Source organism: Rutidosis leptorrhynchoides, chromosome 1 (assembly GCF_046630445.1).
Source record: "Rutidosis leptorrhynchoides isolate AG116_Rl617_1_P2 chromosome 1, CSIRO_AGI_Rlap_v1, whole genome shotgun sequence".
Taxonomy (NCBI): domain Eukaryota; kingdom Viridiplantae; phylum Streptophyta; class Magnoliopsida; order Asterales; family Asteraceae; genus Rutidosis; species Rutidosis leptorrhynchoides.
In genome coordinates, this window is record NC_092333.1 from 683,297,642 (window position 1) to 683,310,358 (window position 12,717).

The following is a 12,717-nucleotide window of genomic DNA, read 5'->3' on the forward strand; positions in this document are numbered from 1 at the left end:
CGTTTGCATCTCTGCGCAGGATCAACGTGAAGCTTAACCCGCTAAAATGTAGTTTTGGGGAGGAGGAAGGCAAGTTTTTAGGTCATGTGGTGACAGCGCGGGGTATCAAGGCCAATCCAAAAAAGATTGAAGCCATTGATAATTTGCCATCTCCGAAGACAAAGAAAGATGTGCAGAGTCTAACGGGGAAGCTTGCGGCTATCACACGGTTTCTGTCGAAAGCCGCAGAACGACAGTTGCCATTCTTCAATACTTTGAAAAATTGTTTGAAGAAAAAAGACTTCGTATGGACTCAGGAAGCGGAATCAGCCTTTCAGGAGATGAAAAAGGTGCTTGCAGAATTACCAACACTTACTGCGCCAGTATCAGGAGAAACGCTAACGATGTACCTCGCGGCATCGAAGGAAGCTGTCAGCTCAGTCCTCATCGTGGATCGCGGAAAGGTAATCCACTAATTTACATGCTTTATTTATATCGCAGAAATTTAACGACTGAGGTTTTTCTCAGACGCAAATGCCGGTCTACTTCGTAAGCAAGATGCTGACATCAAGCGAAGTAAACTACTCACCAATAGAAAAGCTTGTATATGCGCTGGTCCATACGGCACGGCGTTTGCGCCGATATTTTCAAGCACATCCAATCGTGGTTCTAACTGATCAACCAATCAAACAGGTTGGTAAACGCCTACTTTGCGGCAATGATCGGGGTTACCGCATTGACTAACGCAATCATTTTTCTTTCAGGTGTTGTACAAGCCTGAGATTTCTGGCCGAATGGCTAAGTGGGCAGTTAAATTAGGTGAACATGAAATAAATTTTTCTTCGCGCAGTGCGGTTAAGGGTCAAATACTTGCTGATTACCTAGCAGAATTACCTGCGGAGGTCGAGGCATCAGCAGAACATCAGGATCCACCTGCACCAACTTTGTCACCATGGGAATTGTACACCGATGGTGCATGCAGCGCATCTGGTGCAGGTGCCGGTGTAATTTTAACAGGCCCGGATGGCGAAGAGCATACATACGCACTGCGGTTTAATTTTGCTGTTACAAACAACGAAGCAGAGTATGAGGCTCTGTTAGCAGGTATGCGCATTGCGCATAGGTTAAATGTTAAAATTTTGCACGCTTATGTGGATTCAAAGCTAGTATGCAGTCAAGTCAGCGGAGATTTCGAAGCGCATGACATAGCCATGCAGCAATATCTATCGCTTGTTCACAACCTCGCTGACCAGTTTGAAGCTTTTCAAATCTCCCACGTAATGCGGGGGCAAAATAAGAAAGCGGATGCGCTAAGCAAACTGGCTGCCTTGGCTTTTGATCATATGGGGAAGAAAGTTCTAATAGAAGAACTCAATGCGAAATCCATTGTTATGATGCCTTTAGTGGCACCAGTCGAGGAATCAAGCTCAACATGGATGACGCCCATCGTGGCTTTTCTGCGGGATGGCACTTCTCCTGCAGATTCCGCTGATGCAAAGAAAGTCCGCGTTAAGGCACCGCTGTATGCCCTTGAGGGTAACGTCCTATATCGAAAGAATTATTTGGGACCGCACTTAAGGTGCATTGGCCCGAAAGAGGCGGAGGAAGTTGTACGCGAGGTGCATGAGGGTGCATGCGCACTCCATTCGGGGCACAGGTCCATTGTGTCAAAAATAATGCGGCTAGGATATTATTGGCCCACCATGTACGCGGATACTGCGCGCATAGTTAAGCAATGTGAATCATGCCAAATACATGCACCTATTAGCAGAGCACCTGCGCATCCAATGATGCCAGTCTCCTCACCGTGGCCATTCTGCAAATAGGCAATCGACATAGTCGGACCATTCCCAAAAGGCCGAGGTAATTTTATCATTTATTTTCTTAACATGTTACTCACATCAGTACCTTACGCACATTCTGCACACGCAGGAAACATCAAATTCTTGATTGTTGCAATCGACTATTTCACAAAGTGGGTCGAAGCGAGACCGCTGGCAGCAATCTCAGGAAAAAGGGTTCGAAATTTTGTATGGGAAGACATCGTCTGTCGATTTGGTATACCAAACGAAATTGTTAGCGATAACGGTACGCAGTTCGCGGGTGACCCTTTTCGCAGCTGGTGCGCGGAGCTTAATATTAAGCAAACTTTTACATCTGTCACGCATCCGCAGGCGAATGGCCAGTGCGAAGTCACCAACCGGGATATAGTAGCTGGAATCAAAGCTAGGTTGGGTCATGGTCGCGTTGGTTGGGTGGATGAACTACCGAAGGTTTTATGGGCGCATAGAACAACACCCAAAGCAAGCACTGGTGAGACCCCGTTCAGTTTGGTCTATGGATCAGAAGCTGTTGTATCCGCAGAAATTGGGGTACCAACGTTCCGCATACAAAATTTTGATGAGCAAAATAACTCTGAAGCTTTGCGGGAAAATCTTAAATTACTGGAAGAGCGCAGACTCTCTGCGGCTGTCAACGAAGCAAATAACAAGCAAAAAATTGCAAAGTACTATAATCAGCGTGTGCGTTCGCGCTCTTACAAGTGCGGTGACTTGGTTTGGCGTCAAAACGACGCAAGTCATGCGGAAGATACTGGGAAGCTGGGCCCCCGTTGGGAAGGTCCATACAGGGTAGCGAAGGCAAACAATACCGGGGCGTACCATCTCGAGACACTAGATGGAAAACCTGTGAAACGCACTTGGCATGCGACGTTATTGAAAAAATGTTATATGTAGCTAGGTGGACCTGATCACTCCAGTTTATTGTAGCACATTATTTTTTTCTATGTATTTTTCGTCCGTTTGGATGTGTCGCGGTTGTAATGGTGATTAATGCCAATTAAATATTTACTCGCGCATACTTTTGTTGTTTAAATCTTTTTTGTATGCGGTTCCTGCCTACTTAACGGGTGTCCTCTAGCCCCCGTGCGGCAGAAGCCTGTTTGGTTACAAGGCTAGACGTTAACGGCAGGCAAAGGGAATTGGTTTTCCCCTAGCCAAGCGCCACGCAGACTAGATGGCTGCAAAGTCGACTTAAAAAATTACAAGCATTGGTTTGCTTGTGCGTAATTACTCTCGCATTGGTTTGCGTGAGGAACTCAAAGCATAAAAACATTGGCTTGTTTTTAGTTGCGTTGCTTACCATACAGCTATAGTGCACCTCTAGTACATGACAAAGCGATAACGCAGTAGCTTTCGAGTCTAAATTATTAAAGGGTAATTGTTAAAGTATTGTTTTATTTTACGCAGTAATACCCGCATACGCATGAGTTTTGGTTAACTATGCGCATGGGCATGCGGTTCACATTTTGTTTTGATTCGCGATATATAAACAAATAAACACACTACGCATGCATATCAGGAATATATATACATCAAATTAAGTTGTTACATAAGAGGTAATTGTTTGTAACGCCTGCCCAACACGGGACTTAGGGCTGCAAAAATACAAATACCTGCCTAAGCATAGGACTTACGGCGCAATCCAACACTAATAATCCTCCTTTAAAAACCCATCGATTGACATGTTCGGGTCCGCAGCGAATGCGTTGATTAGGGGGATAGGGATGGACGTGATGGCTTCTTCCGCCTCCATTAACGCTGCAGCCGTTCCCTCTTTTAGCTTCTTTTGAACGATGTCGGGGAACGGCGGTGTTAGACCGCAAGCTTGGATTACCTCCTGCACAGCCTTGTTGATCTCATGGTCCCTGACCGCATCAATGTAGGCATTAAACTTGTCAGACACAGGCTCTGAGTCCATCACCTTTTGCGCAATGGTAGGGAGTGCGGTGCGCAGCTTCGCTTGATCCGTCTCTGCCAGCTCGCGGTTGGTTACCGCGTCATCCCTTTCCCTCGTAACTTTCTCAAGCTCCGAACGCAAACGTTCTTGTAATGACCCGAAAATTTGCGACTAAATTTAAACTTAATCTTTAAAGGATTAATGATTTCGACACGATAAACAAAGTCTGTAAAACTGAATCTCAAAATTTTTGAACTATTCAAGTACCCTTCAATTTTCTCAACGATTCGCGAACAATTATATGTAAATAGATACATATATATACTATAACTTGAAAACGTAACAAAGTTTTAATTGCATAATACCGTACATTAAACTTATTGGTTTATATATCTAATTAAATATATATGATTTCAAGTTATTTAGTAAACGATAGTAACATTCGATTATTGATTTGATTGATATTTAGATAAGTTAACTAAAACGTTTAAGATGAACCAGTAAAACACTAATTTGATAAAGTATTTTCAAATTGCTACAGTACCCAAAATGCTACAGTGTTTTCGAAAATCACTATTTGCTACAGTAAAATTGACTTTGCTACAGTTTCTTGCTACAGTAAAAATTGACTTTGCTACAGTAACTTTGCTACAGTAAAACACTATTTTAAAAATGTATTTTAACAAATAGTGAGACGATGATTTATAGAAGTAAATGACCAAAATACTCGAAAGTTTAAGATATACTTTGAGTGGTATAGTTTAGGAATAATTTAAGGCTATATTTTAACAAAGGTACGAGTCACGAAATGTAAAATGCAAGTTTTCTCAGCTACGAAAGGACATTCGAGAAACCGGAACCGGGACATAAGTCAAGTAACAACGTACGACTTATCGGAACAAAAGTTACAAGTTAACTATGCACGTAAATATAATATAACATATAAATAATTATATAAATTAAATATAATATATATTATATTTAAATATGTCGACAAACTAAAATACAAAACGATTGTGAGCTGGAAAAAGAGGCCATGCGATCGCATGGCCATTGTGCCTCAGACCCATGCGATCGCATGGGAAGGCTGGGCAGGCAACCTCTATAAATTCAGTCGAATTCTTCCATTTTTTACACATATATTACTCCGTATTTATATTATTATTATTATTATTATTATTATTAATCTTATTATTATTACTAGTAGTATTAATATTATACATAAAATACTACGACGAGGTCTTGAGCGTGTCACTTTCAAAACGAGTTTCCGAGCGAGCTAGAGCTAAGGAAAATATGGGTTATTACCAAGGAGGTTATGGGTAATGTTCGGGGGTATTTTTGTGAAGCAAACCTCGTGTTTATCATCTCCGATGCGTCTACGTGCTTTCCTACAATATTGTATATCAATATTTAACTGTGAGTTTCATATGATCCCTTTTACTCAATATATTTTTGGGCTGAGAATACATGCGACTGTTTATAAATACTGAAAATACTAGATTTATATGCGTGAGTTTCATATGATCCCTTTTACTCAATATATTTTTGGGCTGAGAATACATGCGACTGTTTATAAATACTGAAAATACTAGATTTATATGCGTGAGTTTCATTTGATCCCTTTTTCTCTTTACATTTTTGGGCTGAGAATACATGCGCAGTTTTATAAACTGTTTTACTAAATGGATACAAATACTAAAACTGATTTTGTGTGAGTTTCATTTGCTCCCTTTTTAATTGCTTTTGCAATCTATATTTTTGGGCTGAGAATACATGCACTTTATTTTAAACGCAATGGATACAAGTACATACTAAATTCTACACTGAGTTTGAACCAAAAATCCCTTAGCTTTGGTAACTAGTAACTGCCAGTTATAAGAACTGGTGGGCGCGAGTAGTAGTATATGGATCCATAGGGCTTGATATCCCCGTCCGAGCTAGAGCACTAGCCTTTTAACGGACGTATGCTATTTGAGAAGCGTACACGTTGGTTTGCGTGTATTATTAAGATGATTATACAAAGGGTACAAATTATATAAGCATTAAAGTTTAGTTACCAGGGTGCTCAATTTTGTAGAACCGATTGATAAACGTTTCGGATGAAACAACTGAAATCTTGTGATCCACCTTTTATGTAAAACCTATTGATAAACGTTTTGAATAAAACAACTGAACTTTTGTAATCCACATTGATATACGGATTATGTGTAATATTAAAACTATGAACTCACCAACCTTTGTGTTGACACTTGTTAGCATGTTTATTCTCAGGATTCTAGAAGTCTTCCGCTGTTTGCTTATACGTGATACAAGATATGTGCTTGGAGTCATACATGCTATATACAAGAAACTTGCATTCATCAAACCATTACCATGTATCTTATTTTGACTGTATTGTCAACAGATGTATTATTGTAAACCATTTAAATGGTGATTGTCTATACGTAGAAATCATCAGATGTTAAAAACCTGGAATTTATATATTCATTTATGAAATACCTTTTCAAACGAATACAATGTTACAAAATGTATCACATAGAGGTCAAATACCTCGCAATGAAATCAATGAATGACGTGTTCGTCCATATGGATTTGGAGCGATCGTCACAGTTCTGCATCCCCCTTCGCCTGCTCAACCGCACCAACCAGCTCACGGCTCTTTTTTCTTTCCTCAATCAGCGCGGCTTTGGTTTCATTCGCGGTCGACTCAACCGCCTTACGCGCCTCCTCAGCAGCATCCCTATCCTTCTTGACCTGATCTACACCCGCCTGCAGAAGTCCCAGCTCTACCTCTTTGCGCAAAGCTAGCTGGTATATGCTGGAAGAGCGGCGGGCCTGATCCGCAAACATGCCGAAAAATACAAGGCCGTTTTGAATAAAGGCATTGTGTGCCTGGTTAAACGGTAGAGCGGCCAGTTGCTCGCGGAATTCGTCCGGAAAGATTTGCTGCAGGAATGCAGACTGCTCTGCGGCATTTTCTGCGGAAGACTGTGTGAGTTGGCTGAGGTTGGCAACGCGGAAGCTACCTTGCGGAGGAGTTGGTGTGGAATCGGAATCCACGTGTATTGTCTTATCCTTTGATGTGGCGGTAGCTTGGAGATCTGGGTTGACCCGCGGGGTGGACGGCTGCGTCTCCTCCACATGCTCTGCATATCAGTAAATAGTTATAACGTGAACTTTATTATGCGGTGAAGACGCAAGAAATGGACGCTTACCAGTGATGGGGGGAAGTAGTTCTGCGGAGCGTGGCTCGATTGGAACAAAGTTATCGTTCCGCATGTCCTCCCTTTGTTTGGGAGTCATCTTCTTCTTCTTCTGCTGAGCCGCAGAGGTCTCAGCTGCTTTGCGTTTGTTGCAGGATGCCGCCGGCGATTGCTCCACGTTTTCGCTAGTTTTCTCCTGCTCTAGCTGTACGTTCACATCTTGCTTGCGGAAGGAGATTCCCGCAATCTCTTCCGCAGTCAGCACCTTCTTCATCCTCATTTCTGCAAAGATACGCGCATGCGTTAGATAATATACATACAAAAACAGTTTAGTACGCGATTATACTATTCCTACCCTTTCCATCCGGTCCGACTATGGCTGGGCGCACATCCTCCCATGGCCAGTGTGCGGATATCTTCCCTAGCCGCAGCATTACGTTCCCATATGATCGATGCACTAGCTGTGCGTTTGCACACTCCGCTAATAGTTTCCTTTCATCCTCATCCAGGGCGGGGGTCTTGTTTACATCCTTCTCCACCTTCTCGAACCATATCAGCGTTTGCGGGAAGTTTGCACTCACCACAGTTTGGTCGACGAAAAAGAATGTCTCTTTCCAATTCCCCGCATTCGATTTTGGGGTCTTGGTGAAGTTTTGACGAGCGAAGAAGGTGAACCACGATTTGTGGTGGTGAGCTAGTCGGAATAAATGGCAAAACACCTTCACCAGGGGCACTTTCTTGAGTGCAACGCACCACATCTCGAACAAGACTATTTTTCCTATAGCGTAAGGGTGTAACTGACCTAATCCGACCTTAAAATGATCTAGCACGCCCAGGAAGAAATCAGTGGGAGGAACCCTAAAGTTGCCATGCTTAAAAGCATGTTCGTAAATAGCCACCTTTTTCTCCGGTGGCTCGTGGGCTCGCTGATTGGACAAAGGGGGCACCGGATTGTACTTGGCTAAGGGAGGATACTGTTTCACTAAGTAATCTATGTGCTTCTGCTCTATAACAGACTCTACGCTATCTACATACGTCTCGTTAGCTTTAGTCATTTTCTAGGAGTAATCGAATGAATACTAACCTTTAAATGGTGGCCGGAATGTTCGATTTTTGATCGGAATTCAAATTGGCAGCGTAACGAGGAAGCTTGAAGCAGGAAAGTGGAAATGAGCTGCGAAATGGAGTATTTATAGGGCAGATTGGATGGAGTGGTGTGATCGTGGCTATACACGTGTTATGCAATCGACGGCCAGCACTTTATTTGTGCGCGTGGATGCCAGTTGGGTATGATTACATGTGCGCGCGTGGTTGGCACGCGCCTGACACATTGCCACTTTATGTCATGTCCGCCGAATGGGCTTATGCGATTGTGACAGGCATTTAATGACATCGAGGCGCACGCGGAATATTAAATGCTAGCCGTTATCTTGTTTTTTCTTTCGCTTAATAGTTTGATATCATACGCCTCGTGCCATATAACATCAAACTGGGGGGACATAATGATACCGCAACCCGCAGGCGCACCGCGAATGTATGCGGACAATCACTATTGTGCGTATGCGTGTTCTTGTGTGCGGTATGCGGCGTGCGAATGCCTTTGTTCCCGGTACGGCGGTTGCTTAGCTGTCAAGAAAATATCTTTTCCATAATTATATCCGTGATTCGGGGGAGTCAGTTATGGATGAGATTATGATGATCTGGGACGGTTCAAGAATTAGGGTTTGCCTATAAATACAAACCCTGATCATCGTTTACCGGACACAGCACATTACGTAACCATCGCATACAATACACATTACGTATAACAGCATCATTCAGCATCTTTTCAAGGTTAACAGGTTAGTCTTTTGTAAGCTAGTACCTACGACCTTATTTGAGGCCTTCCGATCAGCGACCGCTATCGAAGGTGGACTTAATCACTTGGCCACCCCGCCGACATCATCATGTCGGCCAGGGTTATTCACGGTAGCCGGACCGGAGAGCCACGTTCTAAGATCCTTAAACCCCTCTTTACGTATTGAGCAGGCATATTAAACCCCTCGGTTAAAATATGCATGATCATACATCGACTTATGTTTATTTATGTCTTTATCAAGTGTCTTAATTTATTTCTATGTGCACTTTTTTTAAATAAAACAGGGTGTTAATTATTATATTATAATTTAATTTATTCTTAATTACAAAGAACAATACAGAAGCCAACAAAGATCTAATAAAATGTTGACTGATCAATCAGGCAATCACCAGCCAAAATTGTTGTCAAATAAGTCTGCCACCGGCTTATAATATTAATCAGAATCAGAATAATATGAATATGAATTGGCTAGCAGCCGTCACTAAAATACTCACCCAAATTAATTAACTGGACCCACTTGTTAGATGTCAACCAGCTTTCTGACCCATTTGAAAGCAGATGCAATAATTCATTCTTGATGCTAAAACATATAGACTAGTATTAATATACCATGCAAATATCATCTGTATTATTATTAGTATCATTATCATTATCATTATTATCATTATCACCCCAATTAAAGGAACAACTTCATAAATGGATACCACAATCCCTATATTCATATTTTTCAATTTACTACTAGTTTCTGTCAATGCTGTTGACACAATAGCTATAAATCAAACCATAAGAGATGGTCAAACCATTGTTTCGGCCCAAGAAACATTCGAGCTCGGGTTCTTTAGCCTAGGCAACACAACCGAAGATCGATACTTAGGCATACGTTACAACCGGCTAGCCACAGGCACGGTTGCCTGGATCGCGAATCGAGACACACCAATCATAAACAATTCTGGTGAGTTAACTCTTCATCATGATGGAGTTTTAGTTCTTCGTGACTCGACCACCAATACAATCATTTGGTCATCAAATTCTTCACCAAAAACCGGAAACCTGGTGGGTAAATTGCTAGACAATGGGAATTTTATGGTGTTTAACGAAGAAAATGGGCCGGATAACTACATTTGGCAGACATTTGATCATGCTGTAAACACGTTTCTTCCGGGAGTTAGATTCGGGAGGGATTTAAAAAGGGGTGTCGTTAGAAACGTTACGTCATGGAAAAGCGTTGATAATCCGTCTGAGGGCCCGTTTATGGTGTATTGGGAGTTTAGTGGGTACCCACAAGTATTTCAAAAAAATGGTGATGTGATTCAGTTTAGGCTTGGAATTTGGAATGGTCTTGGGTTTACAGGGATGCCTGCAAGTATGAAGCCAAATCCGATTTTCAAATTGCAGTACGTTTCAAATGAAATAGAGACCTACTCGTATTTTGATTTAATTGACCCATCTGTTCTTAGTAGAATGACGTTAAGTCCATCGGGGGATATGAGTTGGTGGAATTGGATTAATAGAACTCAAGGTTGGGTTCTGTTTTTGTCCCCAACGGTTGATAATTGTGTTCGATATGGGTTGTGTGGTGTTTATGGAAGTTGCGATATCGAACAATCGCCATCTTGTGGGTGTTTGAAAGGATTTATTCCTAAAAAACCTGACCAATGGGGTGTTTCTGATTGGACAAGTGGATGTCGAAGGGAAATCGCGCTGGATTGTGTTGCTGGAGATGGGTTTCGAAAGTATTCGAATGTGAAATTACCAGATACTCGACAATCATGGTTTGATAGGAATATGACATTGGAGCAATGTGAGATGAAATGTAGAAATGAGTGTAATTGCACGGCTTATACGACTTTGGATATTAAAGATAATATCGGTTGTTTGTTATGGTATGATGAATTAATCGATATGAGGTTGTTTACAAATGGGCAAGATATATATATAAGGATGGCCGCCGCAGAAATAGGTAAACATTTTGTTACTTTATTTGGTAGGCTAAAAGTATGTCTCTTTATATTGAATGTATGAACTTTTGATCATGATGTTTTATTTGGTTACAGCAAAAGATAAGAAGGTTTCGAACAAGAAGGTACGGGTCACTGTCATTATTATTCCTATAGCAGTGGGTTTAGCTATTTTACTAGTACTATGCGTGTTGACGATCAAGATGAAAAGAATGCGAAAGCCGAAGCAGGTACCAGGTAACTAGTTTATTTTTATAATTAGTTTGATCTTAAATTTATCTTATTCGTCTGTGCATTGTCGTTTGATCCAATCATAGATCCTGTATTTGCAGTATCACATGATCCAGTTAAGCAAAAAGACATTATTGATCTACCATTGTTTAGTTTGTCACAGTTGGTCGTTGCGACAGACAACTTCTCATTTAGAAATAAGCTTGGGGAGGGAGGTTTTGGACCAGTTTATAAAGTACTATTCTTTCTTGACTCCTAAGTTAAATATATGGATATTAGTTTAATTATATTTTTTATTATTACATGTGCCTGTAACCATCTTCTTGTGAATAATTAGGGATTTTTAGAGGACGGGCAAGAAATTGCCGTGAAGCGGCTCTCGACTAATTCTACACAAGGAGTTGAAGAATTCAAAAATGAGGTTTTGTTCATATCGAAGCTTCAACATCGTAATCTAGTCAGAACTATAGGATTTTGCGTCGAAGGGCAAGAAAGGATGTTAATCTACGAGTACATGCCTAACAAAGGCCTCGACTTGTTTATATTTGGTAAGTTTAAATTACTAATCTTTAGCTTCAATGAAATCATTCGATCAAGAAAACAGAACTAATGCATTTAGACCTTTGTCAGATGAAAGTACTGAAAGTGAAAGACTTAACTGGTCACAACGTTACTATATTATTAATGGTATCGCTCGGGGTCTACTTTATCTTCATCAAGATTCTCGACTAAGAATCATCCATAGAGACCTCAAAGCCGCCAACATTTTGTTAGATCATGACATGAATCCTAAGATATCTGACTTTGGTCTTGCAAGAAGCTTCGGAGGAAATGAAACCGAAACAAATACCAAAAGAGTGGTCGGAACATAGTAAGAATGTTTTTATAACTCTTTATGTTATCTACTACTACTACTACTACTTCTTTTTAATCCGTGTTAACTTTTTATTATTACATACATCATTAATATAAATTTTAATAATTTGATGTAGCGGATACATGTCTCCTGAGTATGCTGGAGACGGAATCTTTTCAGTAAAATCAGATGTATTCAGCTTCGGTGTTTTAGTACTCGAGATAGTAAGCGGGAAGAAAAACAGAGGATTCATTCATGCAGATCATTGTCACAACCTTCTTGGACATGTAAAATAATTAAATCATGTTTGACTTTTTTCAAAATTATGAATTTATGATTATGATTAAGGAATAATTAAATTTAATAATGTAGGCATGGAGACTTCAAAAAGAAGGGAAAAGTTTGGAACTTGTTGATGCATCTTTATTTGAGACAGACGATATACATCAGGTGGTGTTAGCAATCCATGTGGGCTTGTTATGTGTTCAACGAAACCCGGGAGATAGACCCAATATGTCTACAGTTGTTATGATGTTAAGTAGTGATGGTCAGTTGCCAGAACCGAACCCACCTGGTTTTTATACAGAAGGTGATAGATTTGGACCTGTGAATTTTTCTAGCATACGTTCAAATGGCTCGAACAATGAAGTCACGATTACATGTTTAAGTCCTAGATGAGTCTTAGTAATTGGTAAGATGTAAATGTGGCGTTAGTTTTTGCAGTTGAATTTTCATTTGGGATTCTTTGTGATATTATTTTGCCTCGCCTCACTTTAAGTGCTTTTGTGGTCATTAATTAAGTGATCTCTACGACTTGCATCTTGTTATTTGCTACGTTAAGTTGCTTTTAAAGCTAGAGAATTAATTTCTAATCCTGCATTAAGAAATTTA

The 12,717-nt window shown here is 40.7% G+C and overlaps 1 protein-coding gene across 1 annotated transcript; it reads left to right on the forward strand.

Annotated features, from left to right (window-relative positions):
* Window positions 1-9,477: 9,477 nt before the first annotated feature.
* LOC139852123 (G-type lectin S-receptor-like serine/threonine-protein kinase At4g27290) lies at window positions 9,478-12,504 on the forward strand. The gene is made up of 7 exons (XM_071841351.1): window positions 9,478-10,741; window positions 10,836-10,976; window positions 11,072-11,205; window positions 11,308-11,518; window positions 11,601-11,841; window positions 11,963-12,113; window positions 12,199-12,504. The coding sequence occupies exons 1-7, from the start codon at window positions 9,478-9,480 to the stop codon at window positions 12,502-12,504; spliced, it is 2,448 nt and encodes an 815-aa protein (XP_071697452.1).
* Window positions 12,505-12,717: the final 213 nt, after the last annotated feature.

What these genes read in the sequence shown, in the direction of transcription:
- LOC139852123 (XM_071841351.1), top strand. Translation starts at nt 9,478, where the DNA reads ATGGATACCACAATCCCTATATTCATATTTTTCAATTTACTACTAGTT. An exon ending in GATGGCCGCCGCAGAAATAG is followed by an intron (nt 10,742 to 10,835) that starts GTAAACATTTTG and finishes ATTTGGTTACAG; the next exon opens with CAAAAGATAAGAAGGTTTCG. An exon ending in CCTCGACTTGTTTATATTTG is followed by an intron (nt 11,519 to 11,600) that starts GTAAGTTTAAAT and finishes GACCTTTGTCAG; the next exon opens with ATGAAAGTACTGAAAGTGAA.